We start from the raw sequence: 23,007 nt of genomic DNA on the forward strand, positions 1-23,007 counted from the left end.
TGGAAGTGCAGGAACTTGTGCCCACCTCAGACTAGTGGAATTAGAATCTGCAGAATTTTATTATCTTGGAGCCATGGGTAACAGACAGCGGCGGTGGCATTCTGCTTTCTGACATTTGAGAAGCAGATCCAGGCGTAGCACAGGCCTGTGGAAGCCGAGGTTAATCACCCACTGATTTAGATGCTAGTTTCTCTTCTTTTATTGGGGGGGAGGGTACTGGGGAGGGCACACTTGGCTGTGCTCGTGGCAGGCTCGGGAGGTAGCATGTGGTGCTGGGATGGAACCTGGGCTGGCCATGTGCGAGGCAAGCCTTGTGTGTTACTCAGGGCCACAGTCCACTTTCTTAAATGGTTCACAGACCAAGCTGGGTTGATGGAACTCTTACAAAGTTGTTTCAAAATAAGATTCATTAGGATTTGTTTCAAAGTCAGGTGCTCTAGGATTATCAGTTTTATCCGAATACCTAGTTTATACACCTATACCTCTATTCCCAGGGGGCCCCAAGTATTCCCAGGCACCCTGAGTGGGAAAAGCTTAAGCACAGACTACAGGTTCATCCACTTCCCTTGACCCTGAACAGGGTAGGTTGGGGGCAAATCATGACAGGTCCAAGGGGCCCACTTAGTGTCCCATTAAATCTGCGAAACCTTAACATTTGGGAGGAGGGAGAATAAAACATGAGATTGTGTCAAAGGGCCTCTGACACCGACAATATTTCCTGAAACGAGCCTTTCCCAAATTGGCACCACGTACACATCTCAAGAGGTTCCAAAAACTGTAATCATGAGGCAGTCCGGGTAAGTTCCCATTTGGCTTCTGCATTGTCCGGGACCATAAAAGAACACAGACTTCAAAGGCCAGCAGCAAAAGTCTACATTCATCAGGCTCAACTGACAAGATTCCAGCACAGCCATTAACCTCTCAGCACCGGCCTGGCTCCCGCCGGCAGAGGGGCCAGGAAGATTGTACTAATCCCATTCTAAAGAATGCTCCACTTTCGCCTATTGATGGGAACCAGGGGGGAGGGCTGGGAGACGGAGAGCCAGGGCGGGGGAGGGCCAGAGCCACATAGCAACAGACCCATATTCCTCCATCGAGTCCTTTAGTGCTTTAAGAGGAAGATTTATAAAAATGTGTTATCAATTTACAGGAACAGTTAATACATGAAGTCACTGACTAGGCCCAGAAGAATTTTTCTATTTTTTTTTTTTGTGAGAGAAATGTGTGCATTCCACAGGACAGCTGGTATAATAGCTGGTCTAATTTAATAAGCTTCGGATGTGAATATCTGGATTTTTTTTAAAAAGCATTTTCTTGTCCTCTCTCCCCGACCCCCTTACTACAAAAAAAAAAAGTCCACTCACATGTATAATAAAGAAAGAGGGAAATGGTGTGGTCACTTACCTGCAATCACCTGGGAGTTTGCAAGACCCATGCGTGGGACTACAGCCTTGCCGGCAAATAGCTGTTAAAAAACAAAACAGAAGGATGTGTCAGGAGACTGTTGTTTCTTGCACTGCCCTGCTCATGAGAAGGCCTCTTCCAGGAAGCCTACAGACCATAGGATCTGAGGAGATTTCCTTTCAAGTCCATTGTCAAGGAGAGGAAGATGGGAGGTACCAAAGAGCAAACCTGGCTTGAAGGGGCCACGCAAGCAATTCTTCAACATGCAGGGCAGTGGCCAGGAGAGGTGTTCTGCTACCTACCCGTCATTCCCCATCCTCCCCAGAAGAAAGGGGTGCGATCCTTCCCCAACCCACCCACTGTCCCTTCAGGAGGCCCATAGAGATGAGCCCCTGCCTCTCCCCAAACAAACATCTGGTGCCTCAAGGATCCCTCGGGACTAAAAGTCATCAGGGCTGGCTTCATCTGGCAGATTCATCCAGTGGCCAAATCTGGTGGCGGACTTCTGCAAAGCACCCCAGCTAAGCATCTCAGCCTCCACTAAACATTCTCTGAACGCTTAAGATAACTGTACATATGGAAGTCACTGCTGATTTTTAAACACCAATGATCTGAAGACGACTTATCAATTTTTTCATTCGGATGCCAGAAATGCCTTTATTATTATTATTATTATTATTATTATTATTATTATTATTATTTTAAATGCTCCTCTTATCTTCCAAGAGAAAGCACTATTGTCCAGGAGAGCTGGAAATTCTTCTCCCATGTGACCTGCCTCTCAGTCACAGTTCAGAAGTTTGTTTCTTAATTTGGGTTTATCTGGAAAGACTTTACCTAATTAAGTGAAATAACTCGAGTACAAGAATGTTCATCAAGTCCCATTACATGGCTAACTAGAGTTACCCATTAAGTTTCTATGAATTGGAATCACAAACTTCTAGAAGAGGCTTGGCAGTAAACAATAGCGTATCTGAAGTGTCTGCTACTTGGAGGGGTTCACTTTTGCACCAGGATGAAAGCTCAGGCTCACTACTCAAGCTCCCTAGCCCCTACCACCCCCAAGTCACACTCCCCCAAGGGCACCTGGTGAAAACTTACAGAAAGGCGCTATGTTCAGGGGCTGCCAATTTCTACCAGATCATTTGGTCACACACTGACCTAGCACACCCAGTGCCATTTGGTATCTGGTTTACAACAGACTCCTTAGAAACCAACCCAGAGATCTGGGTACAGGAGAAGGTATCTGGGGGAAGCGGCCAAGGCCGAGGAAGGAACGAGGTAGGGACTTCATCTCTGTTGGAGTCTGACTGCAATCTGGACCAGGGGGAAGCTTTGGGTCACAGAGCAAAGGCAAAGCGGCTGGCCTTTTGGACTGCGTATCAATTACTCAGACTCTGGGCTAGAGAACCAGAGTGTGCAGTGCCTGTTCGGCAGGCCAGTGCTCCCTGTGAGGAGATGGGCGCTGTCAGCAGTTAACATTTTATTGCTAGGCAAAGAACACCCATGGGTCCTGTAGATAGTCCCTAGCCTCCCGCTGCCAAACGAGGCATCAGTCAAAAATCTCACCCTGCCTTTAGTGGGCAACAGGTGACCTGACCAAGAATGAGGTGAGAATGTGACACCCAAAGTCCCAGCGACTTCCGAGGGCTGGGCTGGGGCGCCCAACTGGCACGCATCCCACATACCTATGTCGCAATCAGGACCCATCCAGCCTTCCATGCAGGTTTTGTTGCCATTCTGGTCACAGGCATAGTGTCCAAAGAAATCGTCTCGAGGTCGACAGAACTTGTTGCAGCCAAAGCCGTAGTAATGGTCATCACAGGTCACGCGGATCTGGTATTCAAAATGGGCTATCCCTGTGTTCTGCTTCAGCGTCTGCCACTGGCGGCTGGGATTAATCATGCCTGAGTGAGAAGCCTTTTCAATAATGCTGTCAGGTTCTAGAGGCAAAGAGAGAGAGAGAATGCATTATAACTCACATCCAGGACTTCCTATCCTGAGCTTCGTGGCTATCTTGAATAAGAGAAAAATGCATACAAGATTCAGAGCCCAAAGAACAGAAAATGAAAAGCTCATCGCTTGCCACTTTCCCAGAAGCAAACACAAGCACAAGTGTTGTCCCTTTAGATGGGCGTGTAGTATTTCATGGCCTATCCTTTAGATGGGTGTGTAGTATTCCATGGCCTGGACTCCACAATTAAATGTGTTACCTAGGCCCCAGCAGAAGAACTAGATTCTTTTGGTCATTCATTATCAAAGTCACAGCAGACGTCCTTGAGTCAATGTGCCTGTGTGGTGCCAATTGCAATGACTATTCTAGACACAGAAGTGCTGAATGAAGGAAAAGGATGAACACAAACTTATCCTTCTCTCCACTACCACTGAAAGCCATCAATTTGTCCTTCCACATGTAAGGAGACTCCCCCAACTGCAAGGCCAACACTGTGATTTGAGCCTTCTGATCTTTGTCTGATAGGAAAGACTGACATCTCTTGGTTTAATTGTATTAAGTGACAGTGCACCTCAATCTCACATGTTTGCAAAACTGTTGAACTGTGAACTGTAACCTCTGTCCTCTTCCAGCTCTTCTAAAACACTGTCAGTCATCTTAACTTGCAAAGACTCTTTACATATTATATGTAGTATGCAGTCCCATGTGGAATGCTGCTTTGGAAATGAGCAGTCTTTCACTTTTGGCTTTGGAGTTTTGCTTCTTCCTTTACAAAGAGCTGTATCTCAAACTCTTCACTGAGGGAAGAGAGACGTCTCTCCCTTCTCTCTAGGTAGGCATTTAAGTAGCAAGACCGTGAACTTGATGCATTTCCCTCTTACCTTTGGCCAGAAGGTGGGTGGGAAACTAATTCAGCCCAGTTCACAGATAAGTAGTGCAGGGTTGCATTCAGCCAAGTCCTTAAAGGAAGGCCTGATGGGGAGAGGCAGAGGCCCACAGCTGCTGCCAGCTCTCAGGAAGAGCAAGTGGTCCCTGCCCTGAGGTCACTTATACCTCTGAGAAGCAGGTACAGAACCAGCTCTGAACACCAGGTGCCAGTGATTCAGGGGAGAGATGGAAAAAGCAAGCAAGGCACTGGGTTAGCACCCCAGCCAGCTCTTGTTTATTTGCTTAAACCTGCCAGCACCAGGCTGCACTGCCTTGTCAAATTCAAGGCCACTGGGAGAAACCTTTTTGTCTTACAAGGTTCAGGCCTACCTGTAATGCCTTTGTGATTCTTACCCACCCACAACCCTGTTTTTCTAGGCCCAGGGCCTGAGCTCATTTACAAGGCTTTGTAGTTGGTAGGTTCAAGGGACCCAGGAGAAGAGACTCCAGGGCAGGCGGCTTCATCCTCTTTACTTCCAACAGAGCCCGAACACTCACCCTCTGGGTTTAACTGCTGTGTGGGCCAGACAAGCCTTGAACAAGCCCACATACCTGCAGATTTACACCCAAGCACGCACGCACCGAACCAAGTGCAGATAACACTTTACTAACTTTGCAAACAAACAGAGGCCAAAGAATGACAAAAATGTTCCTCCATTAACTATGTGTTTGCTCTGCTGGCTCAATTTTAAGATGTAGTGGGCTATTACCATGTGATTATGAAAGCTTAATGAGGGAATGATTTAAACACACTAACCAGAGCTCAAAAGCTTCCAGTGTGCTGCCAGCAGCAATCAACAACAAACAACTCAGACTGGGTCCAGGGCAACCCTCTAGGTGCAGACTGACACGTTATTTTCTATACCTCAGCCTGCTTTCCACTGATTCTAGAAAACTCTGAAGAAAGCATTGTAAATATCTCCCATGCAGCTTGGAGATCGGTGTGAGTAACTTCACACCTGTGTGACAGAATTTTTCTACCAGTCAGGAGTCCAGGAGCTGACTGCTTGTGACATGCTTTCATCTGGGTTAGAGAAAGTTCTTTGGTGCCTGCTGCTTTTAAACCTCCCTCCCCAATCTTGCTTACTATCAGCGTGGGGACCGGGGAGGGGGAGGTGGTGACTGGAAAGGATGTGACCAGGCTTTCCCGAAATCCTCAACAGTGTGAAGGGGAACCCCAAAGCACCCACAAAGCTTTTCAGGCCAGGGGGAGGTAAGGAACAGTGAGTCAAAGCATAATCCAGAAATCTCAGCCAAAGCCTTGCCAGGAAGGCAAAGGCCTAAAGAAAACCCGATCTTAAGTTATGTCTATTTGTGCTTACGTTCTATTAGACATTACAATAAACAAACCATCTGCTCCACGGTTGAAAAGGCAATCTGAACCTTCCAAAGGGCAATCCCGAGATGCAACAGAAATAATACTGAAGCCAGGATGAGCCGCCTCAGCCAACTTTCAGACATTCAGCAGGGCTGGTGGGTTCCCCGGGGCCCAGCTCTGCCCAGGAACATTCCCTGCACAGTTGATGAGTCCTTGGAATTCTGGCTCCCAAGCCAGGATGTCTTCAGCCTGTTTATGCCCCCAAAGAGTCACCGGTTCCACTTCAATTGCCACATAGTCTCAGCATCTGCCCTGATGAAATGCAGCCCCATGGGCAGAGCAGAGGGTGAAGAGAGGAAGGAGCAAGAAATCCCAGGCTGAATAAGCATGTGCAAAAGCCCTGAGGCAGGAGTTTGAAGACAGAAAGGCGAGTGCTGAGGAAGGACTCGAATGATGAATGACAACGTGGGATGGAAGGTGGAAACGACAAGGAGGCAAGGCCTTTGGGAATCCCTAAGAAAGAAAGAGAAAAAATACTATCCCAAGATCAACCAGGAGCTTCTGAGTGGCTTAAAGGACAGATGACAACACAATGTTACACTCACATGGGAACAGGATGGCAGGCAGACACCTGGAGTACGCCAGAGCAGCAGGGGTGGAGCCGATCACTGGCAAAGGCAAGGTCAGGCCGAGGGGACGGCAACTAGGGTGTCAGGTGGCGACAGGCAGAAATGACTTATTCTAGTGTGGGGGTCCAAGGAAAGAACTGGTGATGGATTGGGGATGGATTCCGAGAAAAAGGAGGGAGCCTGGGGGGACTCCCAGATATCTGGTTCATATCTTAATTCATCACTAAGCATTCACATGGTGCTGCCAAAGAGGAACTGAACGAGCAAGTGAATAAACCCAGATCAGCAAATCCCCATTTCTCCTCACAGAAGCTCACACAGGGACCTTCAATGGGCCACCCTATGCTGACCCCATCTCCAGAAGCAGGGATGTGAAAGCCCTGTAATCCCCTCTCCAAATCTTCACTGTCCCCCCAACAATACACATTACCCCTAGCAAGAGGAGTCGCCCCAGAGCCCCAGATAGGACCTGCTGAGACAGAGAAGACCACGGAGCAGCTGCAAAGGGGGACGCGCTCCGGCCTGTGGCGTGTCGGTAGGACTCAGGAGAGTCCCTTGCAGGTGTGCAAGGTCCCAAGCACTCCCCTCAATCCCTTCCCGCACCCCAAGATCAATCTTAAGAACATTCACCCCACAAAATGGCTTGAACGTTTCCGAGAGTGAGTAAGTAGAACACTTCTGCTCCTCCCCACCCCGCTCTCTCCCACCAGTGCTTAGTTACCACTGTAAGCAGGTCACAGTGACACAGCACTCACACAGCCCCCCGCGTCTGTGGCAGGAGGGAGAGTGGAGAACAAACAGGCGTCTAACCCTGGCTGGCATGAGCTGCATCCAAGGTGGGTGACTCACTCCCCCTTTCTCCATAACCAGCCCACCACCACCATTCAGAGGGGCTGTGTGTCCCTTGTGAAGACCTGGAGTTCAGACGCCAAAGGCACAGGAGTGGCCCCAAGGCACCAGAGCCCCTGACACAGTAGGGTTCAGCAACAATTGTGTGGCCACCAGGTGACCCCACAAGCCAGCCACAGTGCAGAAGCAGCACTAATAGAGCAGGTCCTCACAGCAGCAGCTCGGGACCCTCTTTTCAGATTCAATCAAGAGGGGCCAGAGTGATGCATCAGCGAGTAGGACAACTGCCTGGTTCGATCCTCAGCACTGCCTCAGGTGCCCGTGCCCCACCAGAACTGATCCCTAAGTGCAGGGCCAGGCAGGAGGAAGCCCTGAGCACCACTGGGTACCACCCCCCGCCCCGCCTGCACCACTCCTCCTCCCTCCCACCAAAACCACAACCATGTTCACTCAAAAGCGTGATCAAAAGGTGGAGGGGGCTACAGGGTTCTTCAGGGCAGAAACACAAAAGAAAGGATCAGTGAGGTAGAGAGACAAAGACAAGACAGAGAAATGGAGTCCAAGGACCAAACATCAGATCCGCACTTCCTCCTCCTGCACAGACCAATGGGTGTCAGTGGGAATCAAGTGTTCCAATGCCAACCCCCAGACCCTCCTGGCCGTTTCGGGCAGACAACAAGCAAAGCCAGATGGCCGCCAGCCTTCAGGCACAGCCCCTGTGGCTTCCCGGCCAACCCAAGCCCAGCAGCTCTGAAAAGCAACCCGCACTCACAAGAGTCAACTTTCAGGAGGGGATGGGCAGGAGCAAGGGCTGGGAAGCCTGGAATCCTGCCTCAATGAAAGGCTTGTGCGACACAGTGTGGGAAAGCCAGAGCAGCTGGAGGCTCACCTGCTCCCCAGTGAAATTCAAGGTCGGTCTTTAGAGCCCAGTGCCACCTTTGCTGGCTTTATCTTTCCGATGAGAGATTACTCACTCACTTAACGTTTAAATGGACTTTTAAAAAGTCACGACTTTGATCCTTTAGCAGGTGACAAGGTTTGATAGTTGTAAAACCATTAAGATCTCTATCCCAAAGATAGAGATCTAGGTCCCATATCCAGGGAATCAGTCTTGGCCACTTAATATTTCAAGCTGAAACGCAAGGGGCGGTTAAAGGAAAGGCTCCGCTGAGCTGAGCTGAGCTGGGGAGTGTGGCATGGCTGGAGAGTGGCTGCGTGGACGGGGATAGTGGAAGGTCTCCAGAGGGCCAAGGGGACTTCGATAACACACAGCTACAGAGCACTGTGCCTCTGGGGAACACCTCGTGTCAAGTCAAGGGCCGCGATACTTACGGAGAGTGTCGTTGCTGGAATCCCACGCCTCCACGATCAAAGTGTAGGACCTCTGCAAGACATCAACAACAGCTTAGTATTCAGAACCGGGAGTCCACTCTCAGCTGTGATACACTCTTGCCCCCCGCTCACTACACCACCTCCTCTGCACTCCAAGAAACCAGAGAGCTGAAATGAACATTGCATTTGCCTTCCAAATGAAGCTAGGGTATTTTGAGTTCACACCAAGTACCTCCCCCTCTCTCCCCAGACTGACACCTCTCACAGGGTGGGTAATGGGGGTGATGGTCTGCTGTGGAGAACATACAAGTTCCCCAAAGTTCCTAGACCCTCTCTAATGCATGAGAAAAAAAACAAAAACCCCAAAGGTATTACTCTAAGCTCACCTAACCAGGTATTTGCATAGGGAGGGGTCCTGCTTCCAGTGAGGTGGGCCAGAGATTGCTAAAGTTACATTTTAGGCCACAGCAAGGCAATCCCGAGGGAGGCCCCCTTTTCCTTTTCAGAACCCCTTTGAAAGCCCTGTCTGTGTGAGAGCATCTCGGCTCCCACAAGTATCAGGTGACTCTAGGAAGCAGGGGTGGGGGGGTAGGTGCAAAGAGAAGAGGGACTCCTAAGAAAAGGCAGCAGACTTCGTTGGGGGGTGTCTGGAGTGGTGGGGGAGATCCCAGGCACAAAACTACAGAAGGGAGAAATAGCCACACAAGCGGGAATTGTATTTATTGATGAACGTATCTGTCAATAAGATCTAACATTCCGGGAATTATCAGAAGCCACTAACTAAACAAATTCTCTGGACACTGGCAAGATGCCAGCTATTATACTGAAGGCACCTTTTATCTTCTAGGCTTATCTCAGCATTCCAACACCCCCTTCTCATTCCCCCCTCCCCATCCATGCCATTAGCAAATTCCCGCCTTTACTCAAATCTTCATTTGTAATTTAGAATGAGGTCAATCTTACAAAACACCCGGGTTTAAATAAACCTTCTGGCTCTATGGACCCAGGAGAAATCCAGATGAGGGGGCCGGGGAGAAGAGGCCCAGGAATTCTTTTCTGTAGCCCTGCGTTGCCGCTCTCAGATACCGAATACATCACTGACCGTGGTGCATGCTGAGTCAATAAAACCTGCCTGCCGGAAACAGCTCCCCAGAGCGGGCACCTCCAGGGGCAAGCAAGCAACAGTTCCAGAAAAGGGGGAGCTTCATTCACAACTCCAGGCCCACATTCTGCCCTCACAGCAACACGGCCACCTTCTGAACAGAAAAGTATCTGGTGATAGATCCTGCTCTGGAATCTCGCCGAAATATGTTTCATACTCCAAGCAGAGCAGGATTCCATTGCGTGCCCTGAGAACTGTGGGAAAATGCTGCAAACGACAAGCAGAACCGGGCAAGCCAGGGCACGTACCCAGCTCTGTCCTGGTAGTGGCCGCAAGTCCAAATTCATTGTTGTCCTCGTTAATATTTTATTAGTGAAAGTTACACCTTATTTACAGCCTCCCAGTTTCCGAGGACTTCCGACAAATTACAGGACTCTTCCCTGAGAGCCGAAAGAAATTACATTTCTCCCTTGATTGGCGGCCAGAGCCCAGGCAGAATGAGGCCAGATGAGAAGCTGCCGGGATAATTAAGCCCTTCATTTGCCGGTCACGTTGAGACCCACGTTCTTTACTTCCACATATTGTTGTAATTAATCCTCTGATTAAATGCATTGATACCCCGAGTTTTGACAGACTTGCACAAGCGCTGAGCACATCATACCCACAACCCCCAGCTCGGGCTCACTGCTTGAGGAAGGAGAAACATCCTTTGCGCTTACACAAGAACTTGGAGGGCCACGCCACCTACCAGGAGCAGCATCCTCACTCCCGGCCTATCCCACTCCACCCCGCCTGGAGGGGCAAGGGCGGCAAACAGCTCACTCTGGACGCAGCTGTCATGCGTTGCCAGGGACACCCTCCAAGAGGCAAGGCTAGGGTGAGGACAGGAGCTCGATGCTGGCAGCAGTCTCCTGATCCCCCCTCTCTCGCCCCCCCCCCCCCCCGCCTTCTCTCTCAGGGCTCCAAGCTCTAGGACTCGCCTCCTGGGGCAGAAGGATTCCTCCACCCAGCCTTCAGAGGAAACGGCTCCCTCCAAGGCTCCTATTAGGAGGCACTCTTCCTCCCACTCGTCCCCACACCATAGATCAACAATCAAGATAATTTAGCAATGATTATTAGTTGCTAGGGCACTTTAATTTTTCCCAGGCCCACGCTTGACCTCTGTACATCCCACAACTCTGCAGCGCCACTCAGGATTCAGACCACGCACACCTGAAGGCCATCGAAGCAGGGTTGAAGCCGGCTGAAGTCAAGTCTACCAGAAGCATGGTGGTCAGGCGGGTCTGACCCAGGGCCAGCCAGGCCAAATCGCCTCCCGAGGGCTCCGAAAGGGATGCCAGAGAAGCTGGGGCGCCCGCGCGCCAGTGTGCAGACAATCACACCCACGAGGAAATCCGCAAAGCCCGCAGAGCAAAGGCCCGCATTTGCCATGGTTTCCACTAGTCACCTGCCCTTCGGCTTTTCCTGAGATCTCCCCCAGAGCAAGGCACTGTGGGCAGAGCCGGCGGGCTGAGTAGTCGGGACATCTGCAGTCTGGGTTTGCAGAGTGAATCATTTCTGCGCTTTCCCACCTCCAGGCCCCGGGAAGTCTAACAATCCGGAGGCGGGGGTGGGGGGAGGACTGGGGTTCTCATTCCCCAAGCTGCAGCTAAGTGGAGCCGCCAGCTCTCTCCAAATGAGCTTGGGGGTGGGCATGGGTGCCCCTTTTATCTGCAAGGGGGGGCCCCTGCCAGCACAGCCCACAGCGGCCCCAGGCCACCTCCTGGCCTTGGCCCTGGGACCGTGGGGAGGGCTGTGCTGTGTGCCCATTCTGCTCCACGGTGGTTACCTTGGCACCGGGCACAGTGGTAAGCACTTAATTGCCACATTAAGAAGGGGGGGATGGAAGAAACAAAGGTAATTGTGTTGGCAGCTGGGAGCTTCCTTTTCCTGGCAACAGTGGCAGCCAAACCAAGTCCTGAGAAGCAAGCGGCTGCCTCCACTCCTGCCAAGCTGACGGACACAAACAAACCGCCATCCAAACGGCACGCGAGTGGCGTCCAAAACCCGGGCTGCTGCGACAGGCAGAAGAACGCAGCCCTGGGGAATGCCCCATGTGCCCGTGGGGCCATTGTGCGCAGCCAGTCAGCCCAGGGTTTGTCTGGGGCCCTCTTTCTGCTGACTCAACTGCGCTTCCTGTTGCTGGGCCTGGATTAGCATTATTTTTGGAGAGGCCACATTCTTCTCTGTAATCCTCATTTCAGTCCATTCGGCCCACACATTCGTCCCGACTGTGTCTGGGTGGCCCAAGTCTCAAATATTCCGCTCACGGAACATTAGAACAAAAATGAAGGCTTCCGAGGTCTCGAGGGTGGGCGCCCGTCCATTCACACACACAATTCGCTTTGCGTTTTGGCAAGGTGAGGCACGGAACATGGACAACATAGCCCCCCCCCCCGCCCCGCCGCCCCCCAGCATCTAAGAGCGGTCTTCGAAAGCAATTGAGTCGGCAGGGCTTGACATTTCAATAGAGTCCGATCTGGTTACAAAGGGTGATTTTCTCATGAAAGCCCACCTCAAAGACTCACCCAGTAGGCCCCAGAGCTCATATCCAGATTGGAGCCTCAATGAGATGCCCCCCACCCCTTTCCCATCATTACCCTTACCTGTTTGAAAAGCATCCCACTGATAATTAAATGCACCAGTTACAAAAGGGTGGCGAGGTTAATAGATAGAATACCGAGAAGCCAGCCAAGCACAACGGTCCAGTTCACACACAGCAAGCCTGAACAAGAAGCCTTTCTACTTATTTACCAAAAGTGCATAAAAACTGGGCTGAGCTGGTAGAGGGTTCTGCCTGTTTGACTATTTACATACCACTAGAACCACTGGGAGCCACATCATGGGATCTCCTCCCTGCACACAAACTGCACGGTGATAAATGCCACTACAAGGCCTAGCAGTCCACACCGTCACCAGAAACCAGCAAGGAAATCACCACCTGGCTCCACCAGCTACGGTGCAGCAGGCGTGCAAGACCAGAACCCAGAACCTTCCCCCCAACCCTTCACGAACCATTGTTAAAAACATACACGAATCATCGCTGCCCCTGCACCATAACACAGACTCCCATGTCGAAACGAGGATCAATAGGATTCTGTTCTCATTTCTTTTCCAAATGTATTGAAAAGGTGGAACCAGGTGTCACTTCTCTGAGCAGCTGGGAATGTGCCCTTGGGAGTTGGTGGGAGGGTAGGAAAATGCCTCCAGTTTGACCAAGGGGGGTAAGTCCTGGAAACATCTGTCCTTAGAGATGATCATGTTAATCCCATATGCATCAAGAGACAAGGCATTCTTCCACTGAAATTAATCTGGAGAGCCTGACAATGGAAGCCAGTTCTGACCCTTCTCTAATGGGCTCGAGGCTCCTATGGACCCAGCCAAGGCCTCTGCATTCCTGGTTTCAGATCAGCCACATAAAAGACCCCTCCTCTATTGCCTTGGATTAACATTTTTTCCTTCCACACCCAAACTTTTCACATACCTTTCACCCCAAAGGTCCCTTACCACACCCCTTGGCTGCAAAGATTTCAGGGGGTAGTCTTCTGAGCCTCTGTTTCCTGAGAAGCTATGTTTGAAATGGCTTTCCTCCTTACTCTCCAAACTCCCCCAACAGCCTTGATGCCCAAAGCTGCAATCTTCCCTAAAAAAAAAAAAAATCTCTGAAGTCCCTGAGCAATTAGGACTGTGGAGTTGGTTGGCTGGTTGCAATCTCAGGCAAGGACTCCTGGAGGTTTGAATGAGTTGCTAAGAAACTTCGATGAGGAAGAAAACAGAAAGGAGGTCACACCTGGAACAGCAGAAACTGAGTGCCTTGAATGGAGATTCAACTTGAGAAGGCTTGGGAAGAACTGAGCCCGGAGCAAGCACCGCACCGCTCTCCGGAGCCTGGTTTTGCAATGCAGATGTCACTCCCACTTCAGTTTGAAGTGGGAATCTGAGAGCCAAGGATAGGTTTTCTTCCACAAGCAGAAAATTTCTAGCTCTGAGCACTTCACACACATGTGCTGTTTGTTTGCAAGATGACCACATGAGTCGTGCGTACTGGCTGCAGAAAGGAGCGAGCGCAAATGAGAACCCCACTGCTCCACCCTTCACCGTGTCCAAACATCCACACGGGGTCAAGGACCAGAAAACACAGTAGAAGGCATCAAGGCAAGGACCTTTCTGTTACATTCTGTGTTTAACCCTATGGCATTTGATTCACCCCAAAATCCTAGTAGTTGGCCATTCAGGCCTCAAGTGTAAAGTAGCCAAAGCAGGCACCCTTCTGGTATGCAAGAATCACACTTGGGTTTCCTTAAAAAATTAAGCTGAGCAGCAGGCCTTATCAGCGCCAAAGGCACTTAGATAATGAGACTGAGATAGGAGATACCTCAATTGCTTTCCCGAAGTTTCTCTAGACTCCTGCCACCCTAGGGCCAGCAATCCATCAATACTGCTAATCAGGATTCTGGCGGTCTTAAACAGCTCTGTTGCTGAGGCGTGGTTAATTACACTAATGGATTTTTAGTAAGTACTACTGGGATTTTGCACTGATTTGGGGGAGGTGCAACTCACTCATTTTAGTGATTTACACATGGCTATTCCTAAATCATTTGTTGTTGTGCCCAATTACCTCACCTTGTTCTTATCAGTGTCCCCCCCCCCCCCATTAGGGGATCATAAATCAAGCTAGTTGCTTCAAGTTAAGTCCCCAGAAGCAGCCCTTGTACAAGGGCTGGCTGAAAGCTGCCCAGACTGGGGCTGAGACATAAGCAGATTCTATCTGGCATGCAGGCAGACCCACCTCTATGGAGCTTCTCGCGTGAACACTGGAGTTGGGATTATATTTCATATCAGGACAAATTCGTTTCTCCCAGGACAAGCCTAGTTGTCCGAATGTGGTCATAAGCCCAAGTAAGAGCCATCAGTAACATGACTTTCTAAATGACCTTCTACCATGCACTCTGAACTACAGTCAGCAGATTTAGAGTCACAGGGCCATGCACTATGGGGCTTCAAGTCCACTGTAGTTGCATCTTTTGGGGTTTGTTACGGGGCCACACCCAGTGGTGCTCAGGATTTACTCCTGGCTCTGTGTTCAGTCAGGAAGTACCCCTGGTGGGGCCCAGGGCATTACGGAGTGTTGGAGATCAAACCCGGATCAGCCACTTGCAAGCAAGCACCCTACCTACTGTTCATCTCTCCAGCCCCCAAACTATATAGCCCTGGTGCATGAAGCCTGGAATTCTGCATCAAGTCTACTTAGCAATAATTGAAAGGCAGCTGTTTGAAATCCACATTCCGATTACCAGCAACTGCCAGAGCAAACCAAGGTGCTCTCTCCCTCAGCTGCCTCGAGTACTTTCATTTTACACTCGCCCTGGAACCACGCTCCAAGAGTTCCCAGCTGGGGTGTTTCTCCAACCACACGCGGGAAAGTGAACTAAAACACACCTAAAACTCCAATGCCCCTCGGGAAATCAGACTTATGTTTCACGGGAGGCCTTTTTGGGGCAGCGGGGTGGAGCTGAGTTTATGAGAGATACATGTAATTGGCCCCACTTCAAAAGAACCACGGTAAAGTGGGAACCCCAGGCCCAGCCCCTCTCGAGACAGGCTGAGAGGGTGTCATGGTGAGTGACCTGGGGGGCCTGCAGCCACAGAAGAGACCCGGCAGATCAGTTGCCTCCCTGCCCTTGCATGCCCCTTCCGCTCGGTCCCCTTCCAGAACCCTGCCAAGTGTCAAAAGGAGACACACCTTCCCGGCCACTCTTCCCAAGCCAGCCCGGGAAGTAAGGCTGCAGCTTCCAAACCAGCCAAGAGTTCTCTGACCCTCCTCTCCCAAACAAGCCTCAGCCAGGCCGGCAGCCTTTCCACATCACAAATAAGATTCCTTTTATGGTCTTGTGAAGAGCGAGGGGCTGCACAGGGATCCACCAGAGGGTGGAACCACCTGCAGGCCCCTTCCCAGGCACCAGGAATCAGTCAGCTCAGGCCCAGTGCAATTAAAAAGCGGCTGACCTCTTTAACTTCGAGTTCTCCTAGCTAGGACTGAATAAACGAGATTAAAAAACAAAAAACAAAAAACATGGTTAAAAAAAAAAAAACACAACAGAAGCGTTCGAAGAAAACTCTATCCCACAGGTTTTTGTAAGCCTCTTTTTAGTGGCCTTTCTGATAACTCGCTATCTCGCCCGCAGCAGGGAGCACCTTATAACGCCAGCCGCTGTGGGCGAGGGCCTGGAGACCGCCCCCTCCCCCAGCCAGCCTCACGCAGGAGGTGGACTTTTCCCCATCCGGAGTCTCGAATCTCAGCGGAGCGGGAGGCAGCAGCGTGCGTCCCGTCCGTGTGAGCACGTGGAGAAACGTGCTCCCGGGAGCACCGCGCTCCCCGCCCCTCCCGGCTGCGGCCGCGCCAAACCCCAGTCCTGGCAAGGAGTCCCGCCTCCTGGACAGCAGAAGTGGGGCAGAGGACGCCAACATTTTCCCCTTTCCTCCCCTTCTGCAATCGCTCTCATCTGCCTTCCACCCCTTTCGGGGTGTTGCAAGGGCCTCTCTGCAGAGTTGGCCGGTGGGAGCCGGGCCTCCAGCGGGGAAATAGGGTCCACGCACTTGGCATCCTCCAGAGCTGCCTCTAGTGGGCTGCTGCTCCCAGACCCTGGCACAACGCCTCCCGCCCCTCGAATGCCAGTTTTGGGGGGGGGCGTGCCGCCGCCGGACGAGGGCGCACCCCCGCCCTTCCCCGGGAAGTTTGCAAACACAGCTGTTCCAGAGCCCGGGAACCGCTGGAAGTGAGGCGGCCGGGGCTCCAGCACGCGGGGGCGAGGGCAGGAAGGGGCCGGCAGGGGGCGGAGGCTCCCGGGCCCGCAGCTCCCGAGGAGCCGCGGAGACACCCCCCGCCCCCTAGCGGAGGCCACCCCCGGGTTCAGCCGGGAGCGCGCCCCCACTCGCACCAAAATCTCCGGGGAGCCGCGGGAAACGGACTCTCCCCCCGCCACACACACCCTTCAGGAAGGACACACCCGCCCGCCCCGCCGCTCACGGAAAAGGGGAGGGTGCCAATTTGGACGGCGTGGCGGAGGCCAGAACTGCGCCCCGGCCCCTTCCCCGGCGCATCAGGCTTAATTGGTTCAGCAAAGAGATCGCTAATGACCTCCCGGCTCCAGGGCCAACTCCCGGCCAGGGCCTTCCCGTGGCGAGTTGAAACCGGCCTTCCTCGGAACTTTTTTTTTTTTTTTTTTTGCGCTTCACAACGTCGGAGGGTGGGGTGTGGGGGGAGGTGGGGGTCGCCACATTTTTCGTGCGCTTAGCAATCAGCGGTGGGGATGGGGCCTACCGAGACCCCTCTGGAGACTCTCCGCGCCCGCGCCCGGCCGTGCCCCCTGGGCGCCCACACTTCCAAGCCTGTAAATCCCCCGCGCCCCGGTCGAGCCGGCGCGGTCACGAGTTTCTGAGCCGCCGGGCGCTCCCGCCCCGTCCACTCACCGGCCAGGTGAAACTGAAAGGCAGCACGATGCGGTTGCGTTCCGTGCCGCGGCTGGCCTTGAGGCTGAAGCTGTTGCCCCCGAGGACAGGCGTGGTCCCCGAGCCGAAGCTGCACGGCCCCCCGGCCGTGACGCGGGACTGGTACTCCTTGAGACACACTTTAAAGTACGTGTTGCACTCGTCGCGGGCGCACTTGCGGTCCCCCGGGCTCCGGGCGCCGCTGCAACAGTTCCCGTTCTGCAGCTCCCCGTTCACGTTCTGCATGGACAGGATCTCCAACTCGAACTGCCCAGAGGCCCCGCACACCTGCCGGCGAGGGAGGGGGGAGATGAGCGAGGGAGAAACTGGTTTTCCTCGAGGGGGTGGGGGGGAGAGCAACTCCGGACCCGCCCGCCCCAACAAGACCCCCGAGCGCTCAGGGAAAACAATTTCGGCCAACGGAGTGCCACGACTCTACGTGATTTCCCAGCGTTAACGAGCACCGGCGAGAGAAATCCGACGCCAGCCCCGAGGGCCGGGAACAGGAGCCCGTCTGCCCAGCCCGGAGGGCGCGATGGAGGAGGCCGAGGGCTCTAACCCGCCGAGGTGCAGCCCCGTCGGCCGGGGGCCCGCCGAGGAGCCGCGCGCCCGAGGGCTCCGGAGCCGGCTCGGGGCGCTACACCGCAGGCGTCCCGCGCCGCGAGGGAGCGGAGAGGGCGGGTCGGGAGGGAGGCCCCGCAGACTCCTACCTTGGCCCGCAGAGTGCAGAGCAGAGCGAGCAGGAGGCTCAAGGGGCGCCCGAGCCGGCCGCGCGTCCGTGGGGACCGCATAGCTGCGCCGCGCGCCGCGGGCACTCGGGACGCCGCCGCCGCTGGTGCTCGCGCTGCTGCTCTCGCCGCCGCTGCAGCCGGTGCTGCCGTCGCCGCTGCCCCTGCGGCCGCCGCGTCCCGGCTCTGATATACTCCGCCGATTGGAGCATGCACGACTGGAAAACAACACCACTTTTCAAAAGCCCTTTCAAGAGCGGCCCGTTCCAGAAGGCAAAGGGCCCGGCCTCCTTTTATTATTCTGATCGCTTCTTTGAGGCGTCCCCCTCCTCTTCCACCTCCCGGCTTTCTTTCCTTCTATCGCGCTCCCCTTCTTTTATTATTATGGTTATGTGCAGCCTTTTATTCCCTTTCAGATCAGCTGCATAGAAAGGAGAAAGGGAGGGAAAAAAAAAAAAAACCCGAGCCCAGCTCGCGGGCCAGCCGCAGGTAACACAATGACGCGTGCCCACCCGGCTCTCGGAGAGGGACTCGCAGAGCCCGTCTGGGAGCCGCGGCGCGAGCTGGCCACCTCTACCCAGCGCACCAGACAGGCGCATGCGCGTGTATTAATATTCATGAGGGGCGTGTCCATCCGGGCACGCCCCTTTCCTCCGTTTGATGGGAGGGGGAGTGCCCATAGGAACTTGGAAGGGGCTGGGGGGTTAGGAACGCGTCAGACGCGCCCGGTCCTGCTCGCTGTTCCCGGACCCCGTCGCACACCCTGCTCCGGGGAGTCTGGGGCCAGGCGCGGTGGAGGGGAGGGCGCGGGGAGGACCCGGGCCAGGGCCGTTGCTCGGGGACGCGCAGTGCCAGGTGGAAGACCCGGGGGGCGGCGCGGACCGCCTCCGTCGGGCGCCCGGGGCCGGGCGCCGCTGCCCGCCCGTCGGGGCCCCAGGTGCTGGCGCCGCGGCGCTGCCGGAGCGGCCGGAGCGGGACAGCTTCCGCCTTCCAAGCCGCCTGCGTCAGCTGCGGCTTTCGCCCCCAGAGGAGGGCCTGCCCGCCGGGAGTCCGGCCCGTTCCCGCGAGCCGGGCCGCCCCGAGCGCGCTGCTGGCGGCGGCGGGGCTGGCGCGCTGGCCGCCGTCGGCTCGCCCCGCGGAGGCGACCTGGGCTGGCGCTGCTGGGAACTTGGGAAAACTTTCCCGGAGCCAGGCCTGCCGCAGAGGCGAGGGGGCGCCTCGGCCTCGCCCCACCCCCGCCCCCGTCTGAGCCCGGACGGCCCTCGCGGGGCTCCCGGCGGCCCTTCCCAACCGCGCCCGGCTGGAGCGAGCGGCGCGGGGGCGGGGGCGCGCGGGGGGCACTGTGCGCCCGCGGTGGGGGTGGGGGGAGGCGCCCGCCCAGATGCTGGTGGGCTCGGGCTCACCCCGCCCCCCTCCTCGTCCCGCTTTCGGGGCCGCAGTGCCGGGCTTGCACCTGTAGGCGGCCTCCGAGCTGCTCGCGGCGCGGCTGGGGAGGAGCCTGGAAGGCAGTTTGGGAGCCTTCGCTACGCTCCAGAACTTGCTGGTGGGGGGTGGAAATGGAAACCCGCGCTCTCTTCCACCTTGAGGCGGGCCTCGCAATTAACAGCGACACTCCCGGTCATAACCAAGGTCAAAGCAAGCCGCGGGCTGGCGGAAGCCTCTGCCAATCCCGGCCGGCTAACCTGCCGCTTGCTTTTGAGGGACAGCTTTAGGGGAAGGATTTGGTTTCTGCTGCAAGGTGGGCAGCGTTCTTGGCCCCTCCCGTGGGCGTACCTGCGGAAACGCGGGACCACTCCAGGCCCAGAAAGGGGTTCGAGTTCTCCGCAGCTGCGGGAGCGCGGTGGGCTGCCGCCAGGCAAGGGGAAATCGTGTCCAACGTGCTGGGTTCTAAGAGGAAAGGGCCGGTCAGTGATCATTATTACTACATTTAATGGGGGTCTCGATGAACAGTGTTTCCAGGACTAGATGGCATCCTTCTGGAAAGTAAAATAAGTTAGCCAACTGCCCTCCCTTTTTAGCTCAAAGCCACCAAAATGGAGCATCTGAATCCAAGAAATGGTCCTACGAGTGTTCCATCTTCATGGCACTTGGCAAAAGAATTGACAGTCTTGTGTTTGGGAAAGGACTTATGAACAAGTTCACTGCTGGCTTGAGCACTAGGAACCGTGGGGGCTTTTAACGTGTTTTTGCTCTGCCCAGTTATCCTAAATACAAGGCACCCCACTGGAAATTATAATTCCATTGGATTTTTCTTTCCAGAGTTTCCATCCGAATGTCTCCCCACCACCTGTCTATCCCTATTCACCTCTACCTCCAAATTTCCCCCTCGTTAGACAGCCAGTTAGTTTTAAAACAAAATGCTGGAGTCGGGGGAGCACATTTTCTGTAAGCTGGTGAGATCCTAAAACACACTCACTGGAACTGCCCGGGTCTGTTTGAATGTTGGGTTCAGTAATGTCTCCGTGAATTTAGCTCCAATCCCTAGCTTACTTCATCCCAGGAAGCTACCTAGGTTTGCAGGTGCCTTCAGGTGTTGATTTGGGCTGCAGGTAAGCATGGGTTAGCCCCCAGGCCACAGGTGAGTGTGGCCCGTGGGACTAATAAGTAAACATAGGAATCTGCTGTGTTTTAACTGCCTGATTAACCCTAGCAGGAATGTAGAATCACTAATAAACACAACATTCTCCTGCCTGATAACCCCATGTCCTTCACCTTGCTTGAGAATGAGCGCTCACTTTTAGAAAAGACAGTTATGGATTGGAGGGGATTCACCTGAAAATCTTCAGCTGGGAATCCTCTAATGAACCAATATTCCCCCCAACCCCCACAAAGCCAGCCACACTTACTGCAACATGCATCTAGTGGAAGATTTATTCTGCATTTCCTCGCAACCAGTTCTCAGACTCTCTCCCGGGAAAATGAGGAAGTATTGCAAAAGAATTTGAAAATACAGATTCTGCCTTTGCCAGGTGGTACCTGTCTTTGGATTTATAGTAAATGAAAATTCGTTGCAAGAAGGACCGTGTTTAGCACAGCTACAACTGCAAAATGGAGAAGGGCTTATGGTCAATTTTTGGTCTGTCTCATGTTCAAATCATAACCATCCTTGAGAACCTTTAATTTGAAATAGATGTGACCTTGAGGCCAGAGAGATAGAATATGGGTAAGATCCTTGCATGTGGACTTGACCAACTTGGGTCCTATCATTGGCACCCCATATGGACTCCTGAGCACAGCCTTAGGAATAAGCCCTAAGTTTCGGAAGGTTATTGCCCCCCCAATAAGCAAACGAGCAGAACGCTGCTTCATTATAATTTTTCTACAACACTTTCCCTCTCTTTAGTGAATCACCAATAAATAACAGTTTTATTGTCCCAGTAACAATAAAAGGTGTTCAAGCTGTTATAATTCAATTTTGTACTATTTTTAATGCATAAGGTACTGGTTAATTGACACCAAAGAAAATCAGCAAGTCAATATTTATTGAGACTATGCTACTTGGAGCAACATAGATGACATCAAAAGTTTCATGCTGAGTTTTTAAAGGCAAATCTAGTCTGTATGAATCCATTAATATAAACTTCTAGAAAGGGCAAAACTAATCCATAGCCAAAATATATTGAGAGAGTGATTAGAAAGATGGAAGGGTAAAAATGAACTGGGATACACTTGAGGTATATTCTCATGGTGGCAATGGTTTTATTAAACTGGTTAATAGTTTCTCTGTGCTTGAATTTTTTTTTATTACAAAATGTTTGGGGAATTTTTGCCAGGAATTGCATAGGGTGCCAAGAATATGGCTGTCAACACCAAAATATTAGACTTAAGCACAACTGAGTGGAAGCAATTCATGTAAGGGATAATAACTGTTGATTGTAGTAGTAAACACAGCAAGCAGAGCCTTTTTCTTGTACTTTTTCACCCCATTTTTTTCACTAATATAGGAAGATCCAGATATAAGGAGAGATGGAAAGTACCCTTTAATATCACTTTGCTTCAGATTTGTAAGGCAATTAAAACAATTCAACCAACTCTTTCTTGGAAAAACATATGATATATTCTGTCTTTTCCAGAGTCAAGAGATCCTTATATGTCCTATAAGTTCTTCTCTTTGTTCCGCCACAGTACTGTCTCAAAAAGAAAAAAGTCAGCCCCTATAAACTCTGCTCAGTCAGCTAACTGCCCAAGAAAACACAGCTTCTGAATATTTAGCTATTCCCATGAATAATTTTCATTCTTCCACATCACAAGAAGTTCTAAAGAAAACACTATGGGAAACAAATTAGACATTAAAAAACCTGTAATAAGTTTTAATTCCTTCAGCAACCATAAATAAACTAGAAGCATACATTCAAGCATAAGTTGAATACATTTAACCATTTTCCCTAAAAAACTAAATTTTAACATATAGGAAGAAATCTGAGCTTTTTAAAAAGGAGAACTATGAATATTATGCATTGTCAATAGTAACTGTGTGAACTTAATTTTTGGTTTTTGTTTTAAATTCACACACAGTGCTCAGGAGATATTCCTAACTGTGCTCAAGAGTAACCCCTGACAGTGCTCAAGAGACCTCTTGTGGTACAGGGAATTTGAATCACTGTCTGTCATATATAAAGCAAAGCATCTTACCTCCTGTACTAAGTCCTCAGCCCTAAGCTTCATTTTGAACATTGTTTTGGTTTTGCCTAATGCTCTGGTAATATTTTTGCCTGTCTAGCCAATCCTGTCTTGCGATCGTTATGTGGTCACGTACAGTTATATGTCGCATCTTTAGCAAGTCAATCACAGAAAGTAACACACAGACTGACACATTCTCAAGATGTAAAATCTAGGAAGTGTGGGAATAATTTCCTCATTTTACTACCTGAATTAAAACCGATTATTCTTTATGAGCTTTCATAATTTTATTGGAGCTGGATTTTAAAAATACACTTAAAAAATATGCTCTTTCTTGTTGAGAAACTTCTTGAAAAATGTTAATTCCCAAGTGTAAGTTACAATTAAATAGTATTCTCAAAGCAATTGTAAATAATTCTTCCTCATTTTTGAGATGATGTTGTTGTAAATACTTTGATATTTGTATGATTTGGCCCTTAGATAAATCAACCTAGTCCATTTTGTACAGTTGAATGTTCCAAACTCAACAATTTTGTCTAATTGTGAAGTATAATTGAACACTCACATTTTTAAAAAAATCTCTTCAAAGCTCTGGAATTTGCATTTTCAGAAGGAGA

The 23,007-nt window shown here is 51.9% G+C and overlaps 1 protein-coding gene across 1 annotated transcript in view; it reads right to left on the reverse strand.

The window, feature by feature from the left end:
* Positions 1–18,335, reverse strand: part of JAG1 (jagged canonical Notch ligand 1) — a 37,009-nt gene extending 18,674 nt beyond the window's left edge. The window contains exons 1-5 of the mRNA XM_004610921.3: positions 17,753–18,335; positions 17,025–17,330; positions 8,414–8,465; positions 3,093–3,347; positions 1,405–1,465 (exon numbers count right to left, since the gene is read on the reverse strand). Coding sequence (XP_004610978.1) covers positions 1,405–1,465; positions 3,093–3,347; positions 8,414–8,465; positions 17,025–17,330; positions 17,753–17,833 — 755 coding nt within the window. The 5' untranslated portion in view covers positions 17,834–18,335. The remainder of the gene's footprint in view (positions 1–1,404; positions 1,466–3,092; positions 3,348–8,413; positions 8,466–17,024; positions 17,331–17,752) is intronic.
* Positions 18,336–23,007: the final 4,672 nt, after the last annotated feature.

Source organism: Sorex araneus, chromosome 3, assembly GCF_027595985.1.
Source record: "Sorex araneus isolate mSorAra2 chromosome 3, mSorAra2.pri, whole genome shotgun sequence".
Lineage (NCBI taxonomy): Eukaryota > Metazoa > Chordata > Mammalia > Eulipotyphla > Soricidae > Sorex > Sorex araneus.